Source organism: Fusarium solani (assembly GCF_023522795.1).
Source record: "Fusarium solani strain SB1 chromosome Unknown bctg00000004, whole genome shotgun sequence".
Lineage (NCBI taxonomy): Eukaryota > Fungi > Ascomycota > Sordariomycetes > Hypocreales > Nectriaceae > Fusarium > Fusarium solani.
In genome coordinates this window covers 886,680-910,437 of record NW_027072152.1, presented here as the reverse complement: position 1 = coordinate 910,437, position 23,758 = coordinate 886,680, and the positions used below count along the sequence as shown (strand labels likewise).

General features: G+C 53.0%; 5 protein-coding genes across 5 annotated transcripts; 3 read left to right on the top strand and 2 right to left on the bottom strand.

Annotated features, from left to right (window-relative positions):
• Positions 1-3,181: 3,181 nt before the first annotated feature.
• On the top strand, positions 3,182-4,572 carry MRS44_007362 (uncharacterized protein; the record flags this gene model as incomplete). Its single annotated transcript, XM_046271240.2, has 2 exons — positions 3,182-4,135; positions 4,192-4,572. The coding sequence occupies 2 exons, from the start codon at positions 3,182-3,184 to the stop codon at positions 4,570-4,572; spliced, it is 1,335 nt and encodes a 444-aa protein (XP_046129105.1).
• Positions 4,573-5,926: 1,354 nt separating this feature from the next.
• On the bottom strand, positions 5,927-10,491 carry MRS44_007361 (uncharacterized protein; the record flags this gene model as incomplete). The annotated part of the gene is made up of 4 exons (XM_065620502.1): positions 5,927-7,159; positions 7,397-9,648; positions 9,758-10,179; positions 10,319-10,491. The coding sequence occupies 4 exons, from the start codon at positions 10,489-10,491 to the stop codon at positions 5,927-5,929; spliced, it is 4,080 nt and encodes a 1,359-aa protein (XP_065476574.1).
• Positions 10,492-12,043: 1,552 nt separating this feature from the next.
• On the top strand, positions 12,044-14,014 carry MRS44_007360 (uncharacterized protein; the record flags this gene model as incomplete). The annotated part of the gene is made up of 1 exon (XM_046276990.2): positions 12,044-14,014. The coding sequence occupies one exon, from the start codon at positions 12,044-12,046 to the stop codon at positions 14,012-14,014; it is 1,971 nt and encodes a 656-aa protein (XP_046129107.2).
• A 397-nt stretch (positions 14,015-14,411) lies between these two features.
• On the bottom strand, positions 14,412-15,307 carry MRS44_007359 (uncharacterized protein; the record flags this gene model as incomplete). The annotated part of the gene is made up of 4 exons (XM_065620501.1): positions 14,412-14,834; positions 14,887-14,955; positions 15,079-15,119; positions 15,175-15,307. 4 exons carry the CDS (start codon positions 15,305-15,307, stop codon positions 14,412-14,414), a joined length of 666 nt encoding a protein of 221 aa, XP_065476573.1.
• A 5,709-nt stretch (positions 15,308-21,016) lies between these two features.
• MRS44_007358 (uncharacterized protein) lies at positions 21,017-23,751 on the top strand (the record flags this gene model as incomplete). The annotated part of the gene is made up of 3 exons (XM_065620500.1): positions 21,017-21,128; positions 21,179-23,366; positions 23,418-23,751. 3 exons carry the CDS (start codon positions 21,017-21,019, stop codon positions 23,749-23,751), a joined length of 2,634 nt encoding a protein of 877 aa, XP_065476572.1.
• Between the last annotated feature and the right edge of the window lie 7 nt (positions 23,752-23,758).

Here is a 23,758-nt window from a genome sequence, read left to right as displayed (position 1 = left end):
GTGAGCCTCAATTGCTCACATTTTACCATGTGCGCAAGAAAGGGAAATTCCGTGTTACAGTGGAGTCAATTTCATCACGTACCTGCGCAAAAGGTTTTTTTCTTTCTTTTCTTTTTCCTCCAATGTCTGGCTTCAATTCGTTCGTCCGCAAGCCATCGGCACAAGGCAAAGACGCCCCCGCGATTCTTTTTTTCTCACATCCGGCATCGCAGCACGCAGGTTCTTAAAGAGGGGTCAACCTACAGGCAAAGGATCCAATGGGAGCCATCTGATGTGCAATGCCATCATCAGAAGGGGAACAGAACACGATCCCTCCCCGGATCTCGGTGGCATTTGAGCTACCTACGCAAGCCTAAGTGCATGGTGCTAAAAAGGCTGAATGGTCTGGAACTCCCGATTGTTCTTGGGAGAAGGAGGTCGCGTGATTTAGGTGCTTTTTTTCTTCCCTTCTAGAACGCGCACACTGGCACTCGACATCCTCGGACAAGGCGAGACCTGATGAGGGATCGAGCGATGCAAGCCACGCAGACATGGTTCTTGCTCACAGTGACAGATGAAAACGGCAATTGTCCCATGCTCGTCGCAGCCAACATGCGTCAGTTGACAAAGAGATTCAGCACACATGGTGTAACCACAGGCCAGCAGTTGCTGAGAACGCCGCCTGCAGTCTTTGATATTGTGCATCACGCTCCGGGAGAGCTGCACTGCGGCGTCTTACATCGTACATTTTGCAAAGACCTCGAGTCCGTCATCGGGGCGTTGGACACGTTGCAGAGCCGACCTGTTCCAGGGGTATGTGTGTGTGTCTCGCGAGAATGGTTTGCAGCGGCTCTTTTTATAATGCTCAGCATGACCAGGCAGGAATAAGGAAAGAATAGGATAAAAGGGACGGGTTCACGGCTGTGACTGGTTGGCAGCTCCAAGGTGAATGTCGTGTGAACGGGTGTGGTACAGATCAACTGACTACACATCCCTGCCGGGCTGAACCGCCGCCGGGCAAACTCCTGGTGGTGACCAGACGCCTACGGCGGTAGAGACATGGAGCCTGTTTCGCATCCATGAAGCCCAGAAAAGTCCAGTGGAATTTCCCATTTCCCCAGTGGATTGTTCCAGCTGCCCTCCTCGCCAGGGCGAGCTCCCCTCTCTGCAGCCGGCGTTTCTCCCCCGCCCGCTTCCGCCGCAGGCTTGCACATTTTTCGGAGGTACACCCTCGGTACTCCGTCTCCAGCTCGGGGGGTTGAAGAGCAAAGACTCGCCAGTTCAGGAAGCCGCTTCAACCTTCCCAGACAAGGTACAGCATGAATTTCGAAGAATAGGGCGGTCTGCAGTTGACGGAGCAAGGTTGAACTGCAGAGCTACCCTTGTTCCTAGCATATCCGGGTTGTGGTGGACTCGGGTTTTGCCAACTTGTATCGACCCTTTTTTATCACTCATAACAGCATGGGGGCCCGTCTGGAGAGCTACACCTGGCCAGCAGGTACCCTTGGTACATGAGAATTGGCGGGGGTGGGTACAAGTCCAGGTTCATGTGAATGGAAAAAAAAACCTCCTCCATCTTCAGGCTGCAGCTGGAGCCGCGGGTGGGTAAGGGTGAGCGGCTCCATGGTGTGAGGAAAGCAGTAACTGGGCAGGTGAAGGAAATCGTTATCTTCCTTTTGTTTTCCTTTCTCCCTTCCTTGCAGCAAGAATCTCACCACTCACACTGCCCCCCGCGCGCGGTCTCGATCCCGAAAACCTGGGAGAATGTCTCTGCATTGTCTTTGCAATTGGCGCTCGTGGTTCGCCCCTCCTTCCCTCCGGGTACCGGTGGACCGGCATCGATCGCTGGCTGTTTTTTTCCTCGGCTGCTGGTTGGTTGCCTGCGGCAGCCACGCTTGACTAAGAATAGCAGTACATCACTGTGCGGATTTGCATCTCGGCGGGTGTCATGTACCCCGTCGCCATTTCATCATTTCTGGGCTCCGACTTGGACTGTCAATGACTCCTGTCTCGTTACTTGACGCTCCTGCTTGTCCGAAATCATAAAAGATCATTTCATCTCGTCGTCACCGTGTTGCCCAAAGTCTACGCAACCCCAGAGAAACTAAAACCTGTATCCACCTGCTCCCTCCCTTCCTCCCACTACTCGAGAGTTTCTTTCAAATTCACGCATCCATTCGCACACAATGGGCCTTTGATATTCGCCCATCGACATCCCATCCCATCGCCATCTCCACTCCCACTCCTCCTCCACTTGGACTGGACTGCTCCTGCGACGCCGCGCCATCCCCGGGCTTTATTTCGTCGGTTCGTTCGTCACGTCAGTCTGCCGAGTTCCTTTTCCTCCATCTCTTCCTCGTCATCTTTAAACGAAAGTCTTGCCTCCATTCAACTGGCTGGCTACTCCCTCCTCCTCACTCCCCGACCGCCATCTCCGGCTTCGCACCGCCAGGTTCTTTGTTTAGGATCCCCTGCCCTGTCATTCGGCATTGGAAACCTGCTGAGCTGTGAGCCTCTGACGCAGTGACGTCGACTGCTCTGTGCGTCTCAGTCGGCTACAGCAATCGGCCTCCACCCCTGTCGACCGCTGTCGAGTCATCCCTCGCGCCGCTTCAGCGCCCCCGGACAGGCCTTCAGGTCCCCCCAAAAGCGTCACCAACCTCCTCCTACAGCGCGCTCAGAGAGTCCCCCGGCGCCAATTTTGTCTTCTATCGACGTCTTGCAGCAACTCACACGCTTCACCACTTACTCACCGGGCAGGCATTTGCAATCCCGCCTCCACCACCCCACTCCACGCGCTCCCAGTTGCTGCGCTGCGCTGCTCCAACAGGCCGGGCCCGCCATTGAAAGAGAAAAAAAAAAAAAAAAAGTCACCCAGTCAAGGTTTTGCCTCGCAAACCCTCAACTTCGTCACGTCTCGTCTCGACTTCGGATTACCTCGATCTCGGATCGACTCGTTTCGACTTGTCTAGGGTTTCTCCCTCTTCATAATCGTTCTCGCAATCATCCAGAGCTCCTTCCTCGTGTCCGGTACTCTTGACTCGGTCACGCCTCCCCTCTCTTCTCCATTGCTCGCCCCTCCGAATCGGCCCCTCCACACCCGTTTCCGCTTCCGTCCTTCGCCGCTCTTCAAAACTTTTTGTTCTCTTAGCCGACGACCACTCTTGAACCTTTACCCGACAATCACATCCTCGCCTTCACAATGGTGCGCAATATCGTCGTTCTGGGAGGCAATTCCCACCCCCAGCTCACAGAAAACGTCTGCAACATCCTCGGCGTTCCCCAAAGTAACCGCATTCTTTCAAAATTCTCTGGCGGCGAGAGTCGTTGCGAAATCAAGGACTCAGTCCGTGGAAAGGATGTCTACATCATTCAATCCGGCTCGGGCAACGTCAATGACAACCTCATTGACCTCTGCATCATGATCTCGGCCTGCAAAATCGGTTCAGCAAAGCGAGTCACTGCAGTTGTCCCACTCTTCCCCTACTCCCGACAGCCCGACTGGCCCTACAACAAGGCCGGCGCTCCTTTGTCGCAACCCACTGGGGGTTCCCGAAACGACTACACCTTCGAGAGCGTGCCTCCCACGCCTCGTCCTGGCGCCCCTCGGTCTGCCGGCTTGCCCAATGGCGTTAACAACCTCACTGAGAAGCTGTCCAAGACCGCCATCGCCAGGGAGAGCGCTACCAACGGCGTCAACGGTGTCAACGGCACCAATGGCGACTACGCGCCGCCCCGCCGATCAGATACGATCTCCAGCACCACTTCCAACCGTGGTCACCAGCAGGAGAATTCTATTTCCTCACAGCGAAGTTACACTACCCATGACTACGAAAACCAGTCCAACATCTCGGCCTTCAAGCCCAAGCCTGGTTACAAGCACTGGATTGCCCAGGCCGGCACTCTGGTTGCCGACCTGCTGACTTGCGCCGGCGCAGACCACATCATCACTATGGATCTTCACGATCCCCAATACCAGGGCTTCTTTGATATTCCCGTCGACAACCTCTACGGAAAGGCCCTGATCCAGAACTACATCCAGTCGCAAATCCCTGGCTACCAAAACTCTGTCATCGTCTCCCCCGATGCCGGAGGTGCGAAGCGAGCTACCCTGATCGCTGACAGCCTCAAGACGGATTTTGCCCTGATTCATAAGGTAATTCAAATAATCTCTTGATTCCCCTCTGTTCAAAACTCATACAATACCTCTAGGAGCGCCGTCCGATCCGATTCACCGAGCACCGCAATGCCAGCATGATGCTTGTGGGTGATGTCGCAAACCGCATCTGCATCCTGGTCGACGACATCATTGACACTGGAAACACCATCACGCGCGCTGCTAAGCTTCTGAAGAAGGAGGGCGCTACCAAGGTGTACGCTCTTCTCACTCACGGAGTGTTTAGCGGTGACGCCATTGCCCGTATCAATGCTTCTGCCATTGACAAGATTCTGGTCACCAACTCGGTCCCCCAGAATGAGCACCGACGGCTATGTCCCAAGCTCGAGGTGATCGACATCTCGCCCGTCTTCGCCGAGGCCATCCGCCGCGTTCACCACGGCGAGTCGATCAGCGTGCTCTTCCAGCACAACTAAATCACCAACTACTGACATCCACGGTTTGTCACGAGTGACAACCTCAACCAATCATACTACGGCGTTTTACTCGACATGGACGAATACTCGAGTCCTGTCGGATCCTTGATTTCTAAACGGCCTTGTACGAGGCGCATCCCGCCCTCGGTACCGCAGTCGCGACGCTCATCCCCGTCATGCGACGTTTTGTTCTGACCTGGGATGTTTTGTTTTGGAGTTTAAGGGGAGCTTCTTTGGGTGCTTGTCTTATCTGCCAGGCCTTGGTTTCCCGGCCGTTTCGATATTTTTCCATTTCATCCCCCACCCCCTAGAATGTATCCTGACGGGATACTTGGAACGGCACACGTCGGTGTGCAGCGCAACAAAAGGAGACACTGTGGAAGGAAAGGGTTTGGTATAGGCTGGTGCAGCGTGGGTAGGAGGAAGGGGTTTCTTGCTTTCTACTATGCTGCACAATCTCATCCATTCCCATGTTTTGGACCCTTTCTTTCTCCTTTGTTGATTCCTTGATTCTTTTGCTACACACACAAACCCAAACAAACACAACAACAAAATCTTGAAAAACCTTGCTTGAGGGTTAGTAGCTATCTACCTACCCCACCTCCATCCCTAGCCGGATCGAGGGGAAACGGTATGTCTTGAAGAAAACAAAAAGGACCTTCTTTCGAGATGTGGTTCTCTTGATATCGCAAGTCTTCCAATTGTATGAGAAAAAATCGAATCGTAGAATTCCGGACCAACCTAAAAAGAGAGAGATGGGGGAGTTTTATAGACGGGTATTTGGCCAGGGGGAGTTGAGGTGTTGCCAGAAGGACTAGGTTAAAGAAGCCAGCTAACCTTGCAAATGGCGGTGCTGCCAGATAATGAAATAAAAAGTTGAAATGAATTGTTGCTGTTTTGCTGTTAATGGTGATACTGCTGCTATTTGATGTCATTGATCGGCTGAAGGGAAGTTCAAGGATATATTGGAGAGGATAGTGATCACAACTCCTTTACAGATCCACTACCATCCCAGAGTGTCATGACTACTCCTTGATCATCAAAGCCTTTAATCATCAACTCATCAATTCATAGCGATTCGTGCCAACTTATAATACACGAGACCGTTTTCCGTCGCCCGTCTACCGATCTGTACCCCTGAGTGTCGCTGTCTAGGTAATGTTCTTCATCCCCTCAGCATATCTGTGATCTTGTATAATCACATCCCTCAAATCCGGCACGCCCTTGACGCCACTTGTCTCTGAAGACAAGAAACAAGCCAAATAGTAACAAGACATACAAAAGTGCCTTGTATGATAAAACACACTCGATCTCGGTGTGTATACATCAAAATGTTGCTCAGGAGAACTCTCCATTAGTTTAGCAGCGCGGACATGCTACTAACCATGTCCACGTCCGAAGGAATCTGCCACCCATGTGCCGTGGCAGCACGGCGGAATGCATCAATAGCCTCGAAGATGTTGTAATCCATCGACCCCAAGCCATCTACCCGGTCAAGACGGGCTGGAGGGTCCATGTCACAGAGATTCATCCTGACTTCGAGGAACACCTTTTCCAACGACAGCGCGGGGGACCAGCCCGAGTTTGTGAGCAGCTCTGAGCATATAGCGCCGCCTATGGTAACATGGCCACCACCACCGTGGGCGAAGGGGAGGAAGCGTGGGCGGATGACACGGACAAAGGGTGGTGAAATTGGGTACGAGCTGCCGAAACGGAGTTCCAGGACAATGCTGGAGCAGCCAGCGTGCTTCATATCTTGCGCAAGGGGGAGGTTCACGTCAAAACTGTGGAGTTCGACGATCCAGTGGAACATGTTGTCCAGCTTGTCAAAGTCGATATACCATCCTAGCGAAGCGAGATCAGTGCTGGATTGTATCTTTTGCAGATCCTTGATCTCTCGGTTGAGGGCACGTAGGGCTCCCGGGGATGACGCCGCCCAGGTCGGCTCGGCGAGCTTGGGAAGAGAGGCCAGATCCAGACCGCCAGGCCTGAAAGTGGTGGTAGTGCCAGCCTGTGGTTGGCTTGTGTTGTTCCGGTCCTGCATCCCCGTCGTCAGCTTGGATGGTCGTAGCTCTCCCAGGCCCGAGTCCGTGGAGGTTCGTCGTCGTTTTCGCACCGTTTGTCTCTGGCCATCCTCTTCCTCGCCATCCGAGGCCAGGAGATCGTCGAGTTCTCTGTCAACCTCCTCAAGTACGTCCCCATCTACTTCATCGAGTAAGATAGGATTCTCTCGCGTCAGGCCCGGACCACCGACAGAGCCTTGCTGTCCGAGAGCACGACGGCGGGCAGTTGGAATTGCCGACAAGGGGATCAGGATTTCATTTCTATGGTCACCGATCAACCGATGTTGAGGGTCTTGCATGAGATAGCCCTTCGAGGTGAAGGCTGATTTCTTTGGGTGCCATTGGTTGCCGGTTTGTGAAGAGGCGTTCACCCGAACAAATAGGTACCGGCACTGAATCCACTCGATTTTGTCGATAACAAAATGCGGTTGTGTTGACACGTATCGGGCCGGATCGTTGACGATCTCGCACATGCTGATAGCACTGGAGATATTGAGTCGAGAATTCGGCCATGCTGAAGAACCCTGTGCGATTGAATGTTAGCCAACAATCACCACTAACAGAGAAGTCATAAGACGGCCATAGAGTGACTGTGTGATTAGCAAGGACAAGGGGAACTCTGTGAGTGGGCGTATATCCTAGAGGAGCTGAATGCTAGATCAATCCGATACTCGCTCCAGCTCCTCATGAGATGTACACCTTAGCAGAGAGTATCCCCTGCCCTACCGTCTTCGACCTTCCTCCAGGTGTGGTCAACTTACCAAGTGGCTTCCATGAACGCCCCCCATTGTGTAGCCCTGACTGGTCGAAAATTCCTTGCTCAAATAGACTCCGTTGCCGTAAGCTCGTCCATGCAGTGTCGTAGAAAAGTCAAGCCCAGTCCGAATAATGCTGTGCCAATTCTCAAGCGGACTTCCATGCCATGCGAATAGACTTGGGTGTGTTTTTGGTTGCCCGCCAATTTCTTTCAGTTTCGTGAGCTCCTTGAAGAAAGCCTCTTCCTTCTCTGGCGAGCCCTGAGCGAAGCGAAACTGCATCCAGCCCGCTCCCATGCCCTGGACAATGCTGGGACTGTCCGCTGCCCCTCCTGCGGGAGATTGACCATTAGGGATTAGGCCGTCTTGAACAATGAAAGATCTGTTCGATGCCACGATCCAGTTGAGGAGAGCCAATGTCGAATTGTTCATGCCCTTCCAAAGGGACAGGCTACTTCCTGGCCTTTCCACAAGGTAAGATCTCATGTCCTCGACAGACGGGATCATCCTAGTCAGTTGAATGAGATTGTAATCACGGTCCGCGGTCTGAAGCTCATCGATATCCTTGTTGTGGTGGAAAAGCATGACGCGAACCCAGTCTGCGCTCGGATGGGTCGCATGAGTTCTCGTCTCGTTTTCCGATAGTGGCAGGACGTTGATGGGCCCTTTTTGTGTCTCAATGATTCGAAAAGTGCAATCCGAGTTCCCGGGTGATTCAATGATGCACGTGTGCCTCTCCACAGCTGTCTCGATGTTAGTGTTGCCATCAGCCGGGAACCAAAAGAAAAGTGTCCACTTACTCGAGTGCACGATAGGCACTGTTGTTGTCATCTCCTTGGGCCTGATGACAAGAAGGACATAGTCGCCCTCCTTCATCTTTTTATGAGAGCCATAGTCGGCGCTAAAGAACCGAATCTTCTTGTCCCTGAAGGACACCTCCACGTCCAGATGCTCTGAGGGGTCCTTGAGGGAGCCTGGATCAGCCCATTTCAGACCCAGTCCTTGGGGAAATTCGCGAAGACGATTGCTGAAAACGGCAGAGTAGAAGAAGGAGATAAGGAGATCGACCACGGCTGGGTTGTTGATAATGTCGTGCTCGATGCTCTGGCCAAACCCGAGCGACAGGTACTGATAAAGGCAGAGCAGGTTCCCGCAAACGAAAGGCTTGACGGCCTCGAATCCTCCATCCATTCTTTGATGGCAGACCATGCAGTATTTCGTGCATTTGATTAGTCTCTGCAGACCGAACTGCATCGCTACAAGAAAGATGTTGAGATCTTCACCTGCTGAGACGTAGTCTCGTCGAAGGAACTCAAGACTAAACCAATCAGCAGAGCTGTCCCGGTCATCTTTAGAGTTTTTGACCGAAGAGGAAGCGTCTCTGAAGTGACTGCCTCGACTCAGATCGAACTTGAATGCCTGTGCTTGGTCCCAGGAAAAGTTGTCGGATCGTCGAAGTCGTAAAAGACTAGGGAACTCTTGGTTGAGCAGGGGATTAAGAGATGCTGACATGTACAGCGGTAGAAAATGATCGCTGTCCCTGCTGTTGGCTTCGTGAGGAGGATGCTGGGACTCCGTGCTATGGTCAGACTCGAACATCCGTCTCATTGTATGGTAAGACGGCTTTGGACTGGCGCATTTACCGAATCTGAATTGCACCATTGACTGGTCGGAGGGTAGACGTATAAATTCGGTCACTGAAGGATATCCCATTGGCAATTTGATCAACATGACCACGTACTCCGAAGACTTGAGGTCCCATGCCTCCAAGGCTTCCTCTGGGATGCCGAGTTTCGAAACACGGATGGACAGCGAGAAGATACCAGAGAGATTGTCGACCTTCTTCGTGAACGGGACAGAGATACAAAATCCTTCCCTCTTGGCGTCTCGCAGGTGCCGCTTCAAGCGAGTGGTCGATCCTGGAGAGCCAGCCGCACATCTCGCAGCCGGTCTTCTAGGCGGCAGCGGTGTGATATCAATGCGATACTCCTCGTCCTCATCGTCCTGGGAGAAGTCGTCACTGTCGAATGCAGAGTCGCCATCTGCCTCATCCTCGTCGCTGCTGATGACGGCTATAGATGGATCGCTGTTGCTGAGCTTGGCGGTCAACCGTCTGGAAACCAGCGAGATAACTTCGGTCACATTCTTGCCTTCGGTCAAGGCAGCGAAACTCTGAAGCCACTCATCCATATCCTTGGTGGCGTGGTCTGACGAGGTGAATATCATGAAGCTCGAGTGTCTAGGATAGGAATCGGCATCTGGATATTGTCAGCTGGATTATTTCTGCTTTCCGCAGGGGATGGGTGATTGAATGTCCCAGCTCAATGTGCAGTCCAGAGTCTGGGGAGCAGTATCGCAAGGTCATACCTGTTGAGAGAGCCTGGATCTCCAAGGGCGGCTGCCCTTCCAGGCCATAGGTGAATACAATTTCTCCATCTGAGTCTCCCTTTCGCACATTTGTGACGTGCGGGTCGTTATAGCTGGACGTAGCGGCCCTAAGGTCGAGGTTGAACTGCTTGAGACCCATGGCGGCGTCGACTGGCCACCGGTCCCAGCGTTTAGCCCCGACGTTGAGGGGTGGAAAGACGCTGACCAGAAATCGTGACGAGTATCTGCAGAGCTCGTCTAGAGGTGGGAAACAGGTGGTCAAAGATGGGCGAAGTGAGCACGGCGAGGCGATGTAAAGCCCAACAAGTGTAATGCTCTGGGGCGGGGTCAGTTGTGTAGACGAGTAAGATTCAGGGCGAATATCCGACGCCCAGATAATTCCGCTGATGGGTGAGGAAAGGCTAGATAAATGTTGGCAAGATGCAGCATCTGAAAGATGTTGGGTGCAAGATATACCTGGGAGGAGAAGCAGTGGTTCAGGTCACGGGAGGGCAGGTGCGTTTGCCGTTTGTTTGCCGTTTGTTTGCAGTACCTACCTACCCTGCCCAGGATGAGGGGAGGGGAGTCAGAGCTGGATGGCCAGCTTGTGCGATTCGAGAGGAGCTGTTTTTCTTGTTCCAAATGACTTTGTCGTGTGTCACAGGTAAGCTAAAGGGAGGGAGGAGGGAAGAGTCGGTAGGAGTGAAAGACCAGGCGTAGGTGTAGACGTGCATGGGGTCATTGCTGCCTGTCTGTGTCTGCCTGTGCAGTTCGTTCGCATAGCACGTTCGCCCGCGGTGTCGGCCACCTGCAGTAAGATACAGTGGGTGGCAGTGGCAGTGATGGAATTTGGGCTTGGGCAAACACTGCCCGAAAGTTACAGCGGAGTTACTTGGGGAGGTTGTGACTCTGTGACTGGCCTCAGCAGATGCAGAAGAATTCGTTTATATCGAGAAAAAGAGTGAAAGGGCATCACGTATCTTGTTTTCTTAGCTGCTGAAAGAATCCAGGCTTACGTTGAAGATAGCGTGCTCTTACCGGTTCCCTTAGGTACAAGCTCGTTTCCATGGATGACATGACCATCTCCTCCACCACACGGTACATGACAGCCACCCACGATTACACCAAATGAATGAAGTAATCTACGAACATAGGGCGCAAGAGTTGTAGTACAGGATCAAACAGAAGTCTCAAACCCTTGAGATAAAGTGCGCACACGACGCAAAAGGATTCTTTTTCTGCTGATCAAAGGTCTTGCCTAGAGCTCCACGACCTGGCCTAAATCAGCCCTATGGAGCGCTGGCGCCGATTTAATTAGTGGCGATGCAACGTGCAGACAAGCCCCATCAAACAGATCATCATTGCGATGGGAGCATTGATGGGCTTCTCATGTTTGGGCCCCAGTAGACAAGGCGAAGCAAAAGGGTTTAGTTAACTGTTGCAACCCCCATTCAACACTAGGCAGCAACGGGCAACCTCACGTATGGGATCCAAAGAATTCAATTGTGCTTGGCGTTCCAGCTTCGAGACAACCAGGCCCACCTGACGTCCCTTGAAGCCCCCGGGACCTGAGCGAGTGGGCCTGGACCGCTCAAGCTCCCGAAGCTCGACGTCAGGATCTCCACAGTCGGATGCTCAAGTGGATTGGAGGTCGATCAAGGATCCAAGGGCATTTTACCCCCGGCACCGCCTCACGTTGCGAGTATGCCATACTGCAGTAACAGAGCGAGAAGTATGCCCTCATTTACAGCTTCATCTCAATTGGCACTTCTCCTACCGGCCTCTATGGCGCAAATCTTCATGCCCAAGTCCCTTGCCCGTTGATTGATCCAGACCCAATTCGGTAACGCGTGGTTCAGGTCTCACTTCCCTGTCGGCCCACCCACTCGCTGGTCATCCCTCCAACACTTGCATAAAAGGGATCACTCACAACAGCTCTCCATCAGCATTTCTCGTATCCATTCCCCCCTCCCTCGACAACTAATTTGCTCCTCAAGAACCGGCCCACGGCCACTCCTGTCTCGTCTCCCGTCATACCATCTCTGTTTGCCGTTGCCATAATTGGCGTCCTCTCGCTATCATCGAAATGCGTCCTTGACAACGTCTTGTCGCCCTCGTTTCATGAGACTCGCGGCTCAGCCCAATCAGTCAATTACGTGCCCGATGCCAGCCATTCGTGTCCTCTCGACGACTACATAGTCCGGTCAAACGTGTCGCTCCCTTTCACTTTTGCGATTCTTGCTTTGCGATTTACTTCGGCCACATTGCTTTGGCGACTTATACATCATGGCCTTCAACATCTTCTACGGCCGACCACGCCGGTTTACTTCTCGACGATTGACTTATCTTGTCCTCATCGCCCTCTTTTTCGCATTCACGATTTTCACCATCCTATCTCCTCCTACTACCACGCATGTTGCCGCTCCAGACAATGCGGCTAAGAACGCGGAAACCAAGAAGGGCAAAACTTCTGTGTCCAGCCTTCGCGAGTCCCTCACCAAGGGCATGACAGGCTTGAATCCCTTCCGTGGTCCCTCTCACCGGCCTCCAGTTCGAGCACAGGACTCGTATCACGGTTCTTCTTGGTGGGCTGATTGGAAGTGGCTGTCTGTGCCCTTCTCTAGCTCCCTCACCCTCGACGAAGACCGTGCTCTTCTACCTCCGCTCCGTGATCGCCCCTTCATATACTGCTACTACGATTCTACTCTCAAAAAGTCGAGGGAGGAAAAGGATGCCGAAAGCGACCTACTTTTGACCTGGCGTCGCGCATGGTGGGCGCAGGGTTTCCGACCTACCATTCTGGGCGCTTCCGAGGCCATGAACAATCCAATGTATGCCGAGGTGCAGAGACTCCAGGTAGATCCCGAGCTGAAAAAGGACTTGATGAAGTGGTTGGCCTGGGGAGCCATGGGTACCGGCCTGTTGGCGGAATACACCTTGTACCCAATGGCCCTCGCCGAGGACCCTCTGTTGAGTTTCCTTCGAAGGGGTGAATATCCTGCCCTGACTAAATGGAAAGGCCTCGACAGTGCACTCATAGTCGGCCAAAAGGACGACGTGACCAAGGCTATCCGGTCTTTGCTGGATTCTGACAACTTGAAGACCGCCAAGAGCGTCATCGCGGGGGCGCCCAAGGACACATTCAAGACGGACAAGACACCATATTCCCTGGCCCATTACAGCCCAGAGCTTATCAAGAAGCAATATGCCAAGGTTCATGAAAGTCTCACAAATGGACGAGCCAAGGGTCTGGGGTCTCTCAACAGGCTGATCAATGCTCATATGCACATCGCCTGGCAGAACAGTTTCCCCGATGGTATCGATGTTCTCAAGCCCTTCCCTGAACACACCACCGATATGGTCGCCCCAGCGATGAAGCTCGCCAACGCACTGGCGTTTTGTCCCGATAACCCGATTCCCTCGTCATGTCCTCCCAGGCTTTCCAGCTGCAAGCGCTGCGCTGCAGGCTCCGCGGCCTTGAAGGTCAACACCCCTGAGCAGTACCAGAACTCGACTCGCACCTACGCCATCGGAACGGTGCCTCATCCCTGGACTCTTGCCACGCTTTCGAATCTTCGAGAAAGGATTGATGCTTCCTGGATCCGAAAAGAGTCTCCTCGCGATCCATGGCTTGAGACCATTACCCAGAAGATCTTGGGTGACAAAGTTTCCAGTAACCTCCGCATCATGCGCTTCAAGCAGGCTGTGGCTGATGAGCATGCCCCTGCGCATGCGCTCTGGTTGACAGCCGAGGCGGAAGTTCCCTCCGATATCAATTGGCACTTTGGATTCCGCATTCCGCAGGGCTCTGGTGAGGCAGACAGAGCCGGCACAAAGCCAGCAGAGAAGGCCAAGGACGGAAAGGCACAAGATTCCAAATCGACGAAGGGAAAGCGCACAGAAAAGTCAACAAAGGACGATAGGATCGAAAGGCCGCAGCCAAACCCCGATGAGGTCGCCAAGGGGAAGGAATTGAGTCCACAAGAGAAAAGAAAAAAGGAGCAAGCTCTTCTAGAGCGCGCCAAGAGGATCATTGCCCTAACCAAGCAAACCACCGACACTCGACAGCGCGCATCCCTCGAAGCGTGGAACTTGGCTGATACGGAGGCATGGAAATTTGCACGCGCGTTTTTGGCACGTCGCAGCATGGAACGGAACGAATGGGAGAAGGAGGAGGCCAAGTACAGCGGCGGCGCTGGCTCTGAAAAGGGGCGTAGCGCATGGAGCCGGTGGAAGGATTCGAAGGAGAAGAAGTAATCAGGGGATGGATCTACCGCATGTGGTAATGGACGCAGCGATGTTATTTTATCTCGACGACGAACCGTATTCGACATGACGACTTTTGGCGTTTGGAAGTGTATATCATGGAGTTTATGACGGCGGAGCAAGAGTTTGATGATGGGAATTAGGGGATTTGTTCACGACAACACTGCTCAGGGAGGTATGCGAATGGGTGCAATGATGGTGGCTTATCGTTTTTCAGCTATGAATCCAAAACACAAGCAATTTCTTGATTTTCTCCAATCTAGGTCCTAAAAGCGTCAACTTGAGAAGGGAACATGTCGTCTATCTACCAGCGTCAACAGGATTCTCCAACAGCAGCAACATTTTCCAGTCACGGCTATCACGTCTTCCTCTCAACGCTCCGTCTTTCTTAGACACGGATGGTATCACCGCCCATCTCACCGCTCAGCTCACGAGATGTGGGACCGCGATACTCTGATCCAGCTACTTTGCCGAGCGTGCCATTGGCGAACTTGGGCGTGATGATGCCGTTGCCGTTCTGGGCGTGCGCGTTGCCGGTGTAGGTACGCAGGGCGAGACGGGCAGCCTCGAGGACTTTCTCGGCGTGGACGACGGCCTCGTGGAGGGCGTTGACGGTCGGGTCCGCGGACCGGGCGATGCGGGCGGCTTCCTGCTCAGCGCGGAGCTGGATGATGTGGCCGTTGAGCCAAACACCGTCGAGCTGGGCTTCGGTCATGTCGCGGGCACCAGCGATGCGGCCTCGGCAGGTGGGCGTTCCGCAGAGGCAGTCGAAGGGCTGGGCCATGTGCCATTCGGTAGAGGGGTAGAAGAACTGGTATTTCGTTAATTGAAGAACCAGCCAGGAAAGAGGCCAATGGACTCACGGAGAGTTCATCACCGGGCTTGATACCCTTGGGGCCAACCAGAACGTTGAAGTTGCCCACATCGAAGAGCTAATCGTGTTAATCAAGAGATTCCCTCTGAGCAAGGGGGAGGGACGGTTCAACAACAGCCGGGGGTTCTCCTTCAAGTAGGTTCAACTAACGAGAGTAGGTTCGCAAGAGTGGTTGATGTACAGCAGATCGCTGTTCAGGTTGAGGTGAGTGTCGCGGCCGGTCTGGACGGTCGCGTACGTGGGCTCATTGGCAGGGGTGCAGGGGGGAAAGTCGAACTTTGCGAATACGGCAAAGGGGGGAGGGAGACGCGCGAGATGCTCTTTGTGGTGAACTCTTCGGCGTTGACGACGACGACCTCTTGGATGTCGGGGTGGGAAGGCTGCTTCCAGTGGGGGACGAGAGGAGCCATCGTTGATGATTTAGGGTAGCTTGGTGAAGCGATCGAGGATGCGAGTGGATGGAGGAATTGGAACGATTGGTGGTGTTTGTCGTACAGCTGGGTATCGTGATGATGATTTTACAGATGAAGGTGAGAAAGAAGCTTTCGAAGGAACAAAAGAAGTGCAATTGAGTCAAGAAAAGGTAGTGTTGTCGAGACCTCGGTACGTGGGAGTGGAGTTGGAGCTTTAGCTCTGGGTGGATTGTGGAGAGATGGAGATCAAGCTTGTGATGGATGGATGGATGGTGTGGAATGAGTTCTCAATGAGGATGCCATCATTAGAAAACAAGGGTGGGCGATCCGTCATCTTTAGTACCCGTCTCATCGGCCCTTAATCCAGCAGATCGAACGTCCTCGAGACTGGGCAGTGGAAAGAGGATACACACAAAGTGAGCCCACCCGCATACGCAACTCCCGTTGGTGAAGCCATCTTTAGTCTCCGCAGCGCCGAAAGCACCACGCCCCCTTCTCCGTCCGCCCCGGCGCGCAACCTCTGGAATGGATGGATACACACGGTAACTTGTGGTTTCGTACGGTTTGCTGCTGGTACATCGATCCAATGGCGGGGTATCAAGCGTGGGAACAAACAAGATGTGAGCGGGGCGCCATGAGGCGTCTAGTATCCGTTTTGCCGGTCAAATCAGCCCAGTAGGGAGAATATCATCTGTCTGTTTCTATTTGGTACCTTGAATTGGCCGTTGAATTCATGGGCCAAGATGTTCTCCGCTGGCGCGAATCTCAGGGCGTCGGCACATGTGCGTCATGAGGATCATACGCGATTCACAAGGGGGAACCCCCACTAACAAAGAGCCTATCAACGACGAGTGTGTAACCCAAGCAGGTAACGTAAAAAAACTTGAGCGGCTGCCACGGGAAAGATTGAAATACTAGAAAGTTTAAGGGCCCCATGATAGACGAGGGGAGGGGGGACACCCCTGGCCGTCCCGTGGCGTTGAGGCTGTTTTGGCGATGAGGTGTGGAGGGGCAAAAAAGCATGGAGGGGCAATGAGCTGCTCTTCACAAGCTTGACCAGGCAAAATGACTGTGAAACCCCATGAAATTTGATTCTAGCAGGAATAGCCTCTGCAATTGAGAGGCACAGTCAAAAACGAGGCTTAAGTGTGTGTGTGTGTGTGTAAAACGCGCAACTCTGCATATCTCATCGGCATTGGCACGAGAAAAAGAGAGTCTCGAAAAGTCTCATGAGCCGGGAAACGAGGTCATCAATCGTGGAGCCGCCCCGGAACATGTGGAGCCAAGACGTGACCTCGGACAGGCCGGGTTTCCCAACTTGAAAGAGCCGAGGCTGTTTTACCCCCCCATTTGCCTCAGCTTCTCCATCTCCGTCATTGTCACCTTGGGAGCTTCCAATTGTTTGCTCATGATGGACAAAGTCCAAGTAAACAAGCAGTATCAAGCATTGAATATGGTATTAACCAAGACCGAAGCCAAAGATCTGTGAATTGCCATCTTCAACTCCCAATTCCCCTCTCATCATGTGTCCTCCGTCACAGCCTAGAACCGCACGCTAGCTACGCACATAGTACGACGCCTAAGTCTTGGTCCTTCAGATCCCATCGCCAGCGACGTCACTTGACCACGCGTGGCCTCGCGTCAATGGTCTTTTCCCCTCGCCTTGTCTCCAGCTCTGCAGACGCCTCTCGTGGGGAAATCGCTCAATCCCTTGTCACAAGTTTTGTCGTGAAGCTTCCCACCCCTCCAAGTTGAGCTGTCAACAGCCCTGCCATCTTCCGATGAGCTTGCCAAGACCAATTAGCTCTCTCCAGCTTCGCCCACCCCAGTCTCGCCTCAGATAAGCCCATCGACAAGGGCCCCCGTCCTGCAGATGCCATGCATCCTCGTTTCGTGGCTGGACGCTTCCCCAGACAGTTCGAAAGCCGCCCCTCCACACCTCTTGCTTGCTTGCTTGCTTCTTCCTGTACGAGAATGTGAGCACTTGTTATATGCATGGCCCTTTGGTCTTGCCTCTCGCTCCAGTTAAGCGGTCTGATCCTCTGTTTCCCCACAGCTCCGATGCTGCATAGACCAGTCGGTCCCGGACCTTTTGTCCCCCCATGAACCCACGCACTCGGCTCTCGGGCCCCCCTGTCTCGGGATGGTGACGGGGCATTGCCGTGGGTGTTTTTGCTTTGCTTTGCTTGTGCGGTAAAGGGGCGGATCGTAACATGATGGGATTCCTGCTGCGTAATCGACGCGGAATCTAGGACATTACTTCCGCGCCCACACCGTTAGTTTCTGTCAAGACGACATGGCGCCAGGTAGGTGAGCTTTTACCAATCAAGACTCTCTCAGAGAACAACGACTCCATCTCGGTCTGTTTTGCTCGTGTAACTGAGACAAGAACCGGCCCGTCCCGGACCCGGGAATCTGACATTGACCTCGGTCGGGGAATTGTGTTTCGAGTATCGGCCGACTTGGGTGCTCCGGCGAGACGCATCTTCCGCGCCACGACACCAATGCAAGTCTCTTTCGATTCGCGCTATGACACTGAAATAAAAACATCGAGCTCGGTCAGAAGCCGTGGCCTGTCAGTCGACTTTGCGGGGGAGGAATGAGAAAAGAAGAAAAAAAAGAAAGCATCTCACGAAGTCGTCGATCAAACTATAGGACCTTCGCTATCGGCGGCAAAGCTGGAAAACACCAACGCCACGTCGAGTATGTGCGTCTCACAACGTCAGAGCGCGCATCCTGTCACTTCGTTCTAGACTGTGCTGATGGCTGCCAGTCATTCCAGGGGAACTGCCGGCTCGTTCGTGGCTTTGATACTCTTGGACCTCGGATATCCTCGAAACGACAAGCCGATGCAATCCTGTGACAGGATGAGGTATTCTTCGATCGCCCACTTTGCTAATATTTTTCCAATTTTCAAAGTTTTGTCAAGAGGCAAGAACTGTGAAGTTCTCAAGGGACTAGAGCTTCAACACCCCCTTTTCGCCGCCTTTTCCTCTCGAGCCAAACAAACGGAACACCACAACACATGATTGTGCCCGATGCGGAACAAACTGTTTGTCATTTTTATCATCCTTACGAGGATGATGATGAATCCCACGATGCCTCAATTTGTTTAGTTATTAACGTGCTATTTTATAAAGGCCGATAAAATCAAGTGCACCGAATCCTTCAGCTCATGACAAGTGCCTGGGGTCATCACCAACTGATTTCCCTAGCATCATGAATCTCCGAGATTCGTGTGATACGAATTACGGGCGAGATATTTTCGAGGTGTTAGATTGTGAGATCCAGTGGACTTTAGATTTCAATTCAAACGCCGTTCCTCCTCCTTGAAACGCTGAACCTGTTGACAGTCTACAACAAGTGTTGTGATCTGCATGTCTGACCCCTCTCTACTCATTGTCCATGGCATTCGATACAAACAATTTCGCAGATAAGGATGGCCGTGATCAGTGTCATGACCGGTTCATTCAGATCAAACGCTTTAATTCCGGGCGTGAAGTCACAGAACCAAGTGAGGGTGAGACTATTGTGTTGCCAAATGCCCAAGTCCCCCTATTTCGATTCTGCCCTATCACCCGAATCTAGGTTTACGACAAACGAACCGATAATCGATAGTGCCAACGCCAACTTCACAACGACATTGTCTCTACTTTCTACCCCTATTGAGCACGCCTCCTCACTCAACCCCATTGTCCCTGCTACCCAATGACATGAATATGGGTTCGTTTACACTTAGACAAACATCCATAGTTCTGGGAAGCATGAAATTCATATGGGAAATCAAGTGTAAGGGTAAAGAATCATAAGTTTGGTTCCTGGGAAGCAGAGACATACCCTCCTTGATAGGTCAGTCCATGGACATAGTCTTGACACATTGGAGGATGAGAAAGACACCACCATACACTTGCATGGCTAATGGGTACCCTAGTGGCCAATTCCTCCAATGCATGCCTTGCTACAACATTCTGGATATCAATGAGCAGACACCTGATGGAGGGCATTGGCATAATATATTTGGCATGGCACTCCACGAGGTCCCACGGCATGTGTTGTCAGGTAGAGACATGATCACAGGGAACTGATATAATGCATGCAGAACGACTCCATACGGAATCGACCCGCCCAACGACAAGTGTCGCCATAGAGCACGACAGGCGGCTTTTGCTCAAGTCCAGGGGATGAATGACACCCAGTATGCCAGAGAATAGTTTCTTAATGTAATGACAAGACATGTCTACCACTGTCCACCATCCGTTGCCGCCATGGTTACCTCAGGGCCCGCATTAAACGACACGTCTGGTCAAAGATGATAGTCTTTAGGATACCCAACCTCTTAGACGCATATCTTGCGCATAATTAGGGCAGGGCATTATTCTCCAAACGCGCAGCACACGCGTTGCCCCGTGACAGTAAACAATAGCGTACCTTGATAACTCCCAGGTGGTTCATTCCGAGCTCCACTTCTTCCTGACCCAAACACCACCATCCACTCTCCACCATATATGGTGGTGGTTCGTCTTCTCTGTGTTCATCTCAGTGCGTATGCTACTATTTTTCTTCTTCTTCTTCTTCTTCTGCTAACAGTGCAAGAGGTTACCATCCGCCTCCTCGCCGAGGACCCTTCCGCCCAAGAAGGGCAAGCAAGGTTCGTTTCTTCCTGCCCCTTCACTCAAGCTCAGTGCCTTCTAACACACTGGGATCATAGCACAGGTAGGTACCGCAACTCTCCCAGTCACGGGTGCTGTACACCGAAGGAAAGCAGAGCGGCGCTCCTTCTCAGCTTCGTCCGTGTTCTCTCGAGTGTCTTCTCGCCCCAGGGATTACCCGCATCTCGCACTTGCCCTTGTCTTCTCCAGGAAGCTGAGTCTTGCCTTCTTGTTCGCTGTTGATCACTCCGACCTCGGAACAGCACTCTTTTCTTTCTCCTTCCCTTCCCCTGGTCATCGTCGTGTTGTTACACTTGTCTTGCTTTGAGAATCTGCCCCTTCTTGTCTTTGTCTTTCTTTGATTTCGTCTGTCAGAAATCTCTCGCAGTTTACTCTCCATATATCTCTCGCCCTCAGGACCATCACTGAAAAATCAAGGCGTTGTCGGTTGCTTACCATTCATCTTTCCAAAGATTCCAGCCTCCTCGTCTCGTTCGTCGGTTGCAGCTGCCAAAGGACCAAGCTCCCGTGTGTTGGCGGCTGCCCAACTACTGCCTCCCTTGGGAGCTCGGTGTGCTCCTTCCTCTTGTGCCGTCCACCAGACTACAGGTAACCTTTCCTCCTACCTCCACCCCAAGAGACAGCGAACTCTCTCTTACAATCTTCTCCAGAACCCAGACCTTTCATCTACCTCCACTTCTCATCCGCACTCTTTCGTTCGACTACATCGACGCTGTCTTCTATCCACTGCCGTTGTCGTTTGCCGCCTCCGCCGGGAAGGCCGCTGCCACTCCTGCCCCCTCCGTTCAACTTCCCGCCCAGACAGTGATTAAGGTGCCCTCGTCAAATTTCGGAAGCACGAGAAACCAAGGTTCTTTTTCGTTATCCTCCCAGAATTTCCCATCTCCATAGGCTCATTCCTGCGTAAGTCGCCCCCCCTAATGATTTGCTCTTCTCCTTCTATCACTGGTGTTTGTGTTTAGGTCTTCGGACCATAGCTTGAAGCCGAACAGTCGCTAATCAGAACCTTTTACTGTTCCAGGTGACGGTTTGCAAGATGGTTTGCCGATCCTACTCCGCTCGGGAGATGTTGCGTCTGCGACACGCTCCTCTGCAGGAGGAGGTATCATACGTCCTGGCCGCCAAGGTTGAGGCGGACCCAGATTTGAGTGAGTATATCCCTTCTCCCTTAGCTTGAACTGATGTAACCATGAAGTAGGCGAAATCATTCGCACTGGGTCGCCCCGTCCCCTCTCCTTGATTGTCGAGGAAAGTTCAGCCGAATCCATCGAGGAGGAGCGCCGATACCGTCGAGCCGCCGCTCAGCAGCTCGATGGTACCGACTCGGAGCGCAAATTCCGCAGCCAGACTGATTCGGAGCAAGGACGAGCACCTCTGACGGCACCACCGGACCTGGCAGCCCAAAAAGCAGAGGGTTTCCAAAAGTTCTTCAATTCAGTCGTTTCGCCCACCCACGTCCGGGTTACCGCTGGAGGTCGGATCGTGCCCAACACGCGAGGACCTCATTCCCCTACGTCGAAATGGACCCGAGAGCGCAGTCCAGTTGATGGCATGCGTCAACCCCGTGTTGTCAACGGTGTTCATCCTGAGCCCATCCCTTTCCCGATCATCCCTCCTGGTTGGACTCCGTTTCAACCTCTGTTCCCCGGTCAAGCTCCCGGTCCCGTCCCTGCTGGCATGGCTTTTAGGCCCGATCAGATCCCTTTCTTTCCCGCTCCGATTGGATTCGCAGGTGTCCCTTACAACCAGATCTCTCCCCCTAATCACGTTCCACAACCCAACATGAGCGCTACGTTTGGCAAGCAGAATGAGATTCATGCGCTTCATCAACCCAAGCCAATTCAGCTTTCCCCCGCGGAACAATTTGACGCAAGCCGACCATTCTTCTACAACAATCAGTGGATGATTACCTATGGAAACCATCCGCAGCCTATCGGCCTGATGCCTCCTTTTCCCATTAACACGGCACCAATTCCCGCGCAGTCTCAGCCAGCTCCCACGCAGCCCCGGTCAGCTCGCAAACAGTCTCAGCAAGCACCTCGCCCAAAGGGTGATGCCAATACAAAAACTGCGCGACGTGAGCGAGATAGAGGACCTGCTCAATATGGTGTACACCCGAAAGTCTGGCCCTATTTGCCTTCTGTCTCCAGCATTCCCTCCAGCACGGTGCTTCCCTTGTCCCCGAGGTCGCCGAGCCCTCCTAAGAGCTCAATCCTCGCCAGCGACATCACGAAGAGCCATCTTAAGATTCTTCGTGCCAAGAAGCGACAGGTTGAAGATCAGCTCCAATACAACATTCACCAGATCGACCGCAAGGAAATGGAATCGAATTTGAAGGAGATTTGTGATGAGCTTAACAGATTCACGTTCCTGCATGAAAAGCAGCTCCAGGGGGAGGCTGGAACACTGCCGCTCTTTCAGACTCCGATTGACCTTCCTGCCTACTATTCCCAGACCGATGCTGGATCTAACAGTCCAGCTGCAGCCCGACCTGGAACACGAGGGGAAACCGATGATCGACCTGCTTCTTCACGCAGCCCCGGTTCCAAGCCGGGCGCCACGATTACTTTTGTCGAAAATCCTGAGCTTGGTGGCCAGGCTCCACAGAGGAAATCGTCGAGCCTTCCTGTCAATGCTGCTCTGGCACCGCCTTTCCAACCCCGAGCGGAGACGAGCAACTCTTCACTGGCGACTGCTGGTCCTGACGAGCCAGCTCTTGTGACTCACTTGTCTCAGCCATCTCGTGGCTCGACTTTCAAGGGCTATTTCCACCCATTCGTCGACAGAAACAAGTTCGGTGTCCCCTACCTGGTCGGCCAACTTCCTGATCATATCGAGGTTGAAGATGCCAAAGACACTGACCGCAGGTACGTTCGTGAATTGAATCAACACGAGTTGCATGCCATCCACATGTATCGGCAGAGGGTCCCCATTGATCAGCAAACCGGTGTCGTATTTGATGGCGTGAACTTCTACTATCCGCACCACGATCTTAAAGGAACCGCCTCGTCCCAGAGCTCTCTTGAGAACCCCCAGGACTCACAGCCTCCTGCATCCGCTTGTGAGAACGACTCTTTGAACGATCCTTTCAACGCCATGGCTCAAGCTGGTACGGGTGCTATTCGGAACCGACTTGATGAAGCAACTCGCTCTGAGTCGCTGCACCGAGCCGAAGATTCCCTCCGTGGCAGCTCCACCTCTGAGCTTCCTCGTTCAGAGTCCTACGTCAGTCAACCCAGTCCTCGATATCTTGAGTTCCGTCGAAGGGTCAACGAGAAGACTCGGATCTCATCAGAGAACCTGCGAACAAAGCCATCAGAGGACTCGGGAGATGAGGATGGCAACTTGCTTTTCAAGGGTCGCCGGGTGATGGAACGTAGCGCAAGGTATGCTGACATGCACTACTTCCGGTCTGAACGACGCTGACATGAGACTAGTACCAAGCATTCGAACGAGATCTGGTCGTCTATGCGGAGACGTGGCAAGACGAGTGCGAATGCGGTTGCTGGCCAGGTGTCTCCCATGACAGCTCAAGGAGTGCTCCCTCACTATTCTGGCCATGCCACCGCTTCTCTTACTCCTGCTATCGCGAACACAACATCCAACTCTCGTGGCGCCGGTGCCAAGTTGGGCGAGACGTACACCATTCCCTCGACGAACACCGCCGCAGAGAAGCGAGGAGAGAACAAGCCCCCTACGGACCTCCTTGGGCAGCAGCTGCGCAGCGTCAGTCTCCATGACAAGAAGCACATCGGACTTCCTACTCGTTAGAGATTCC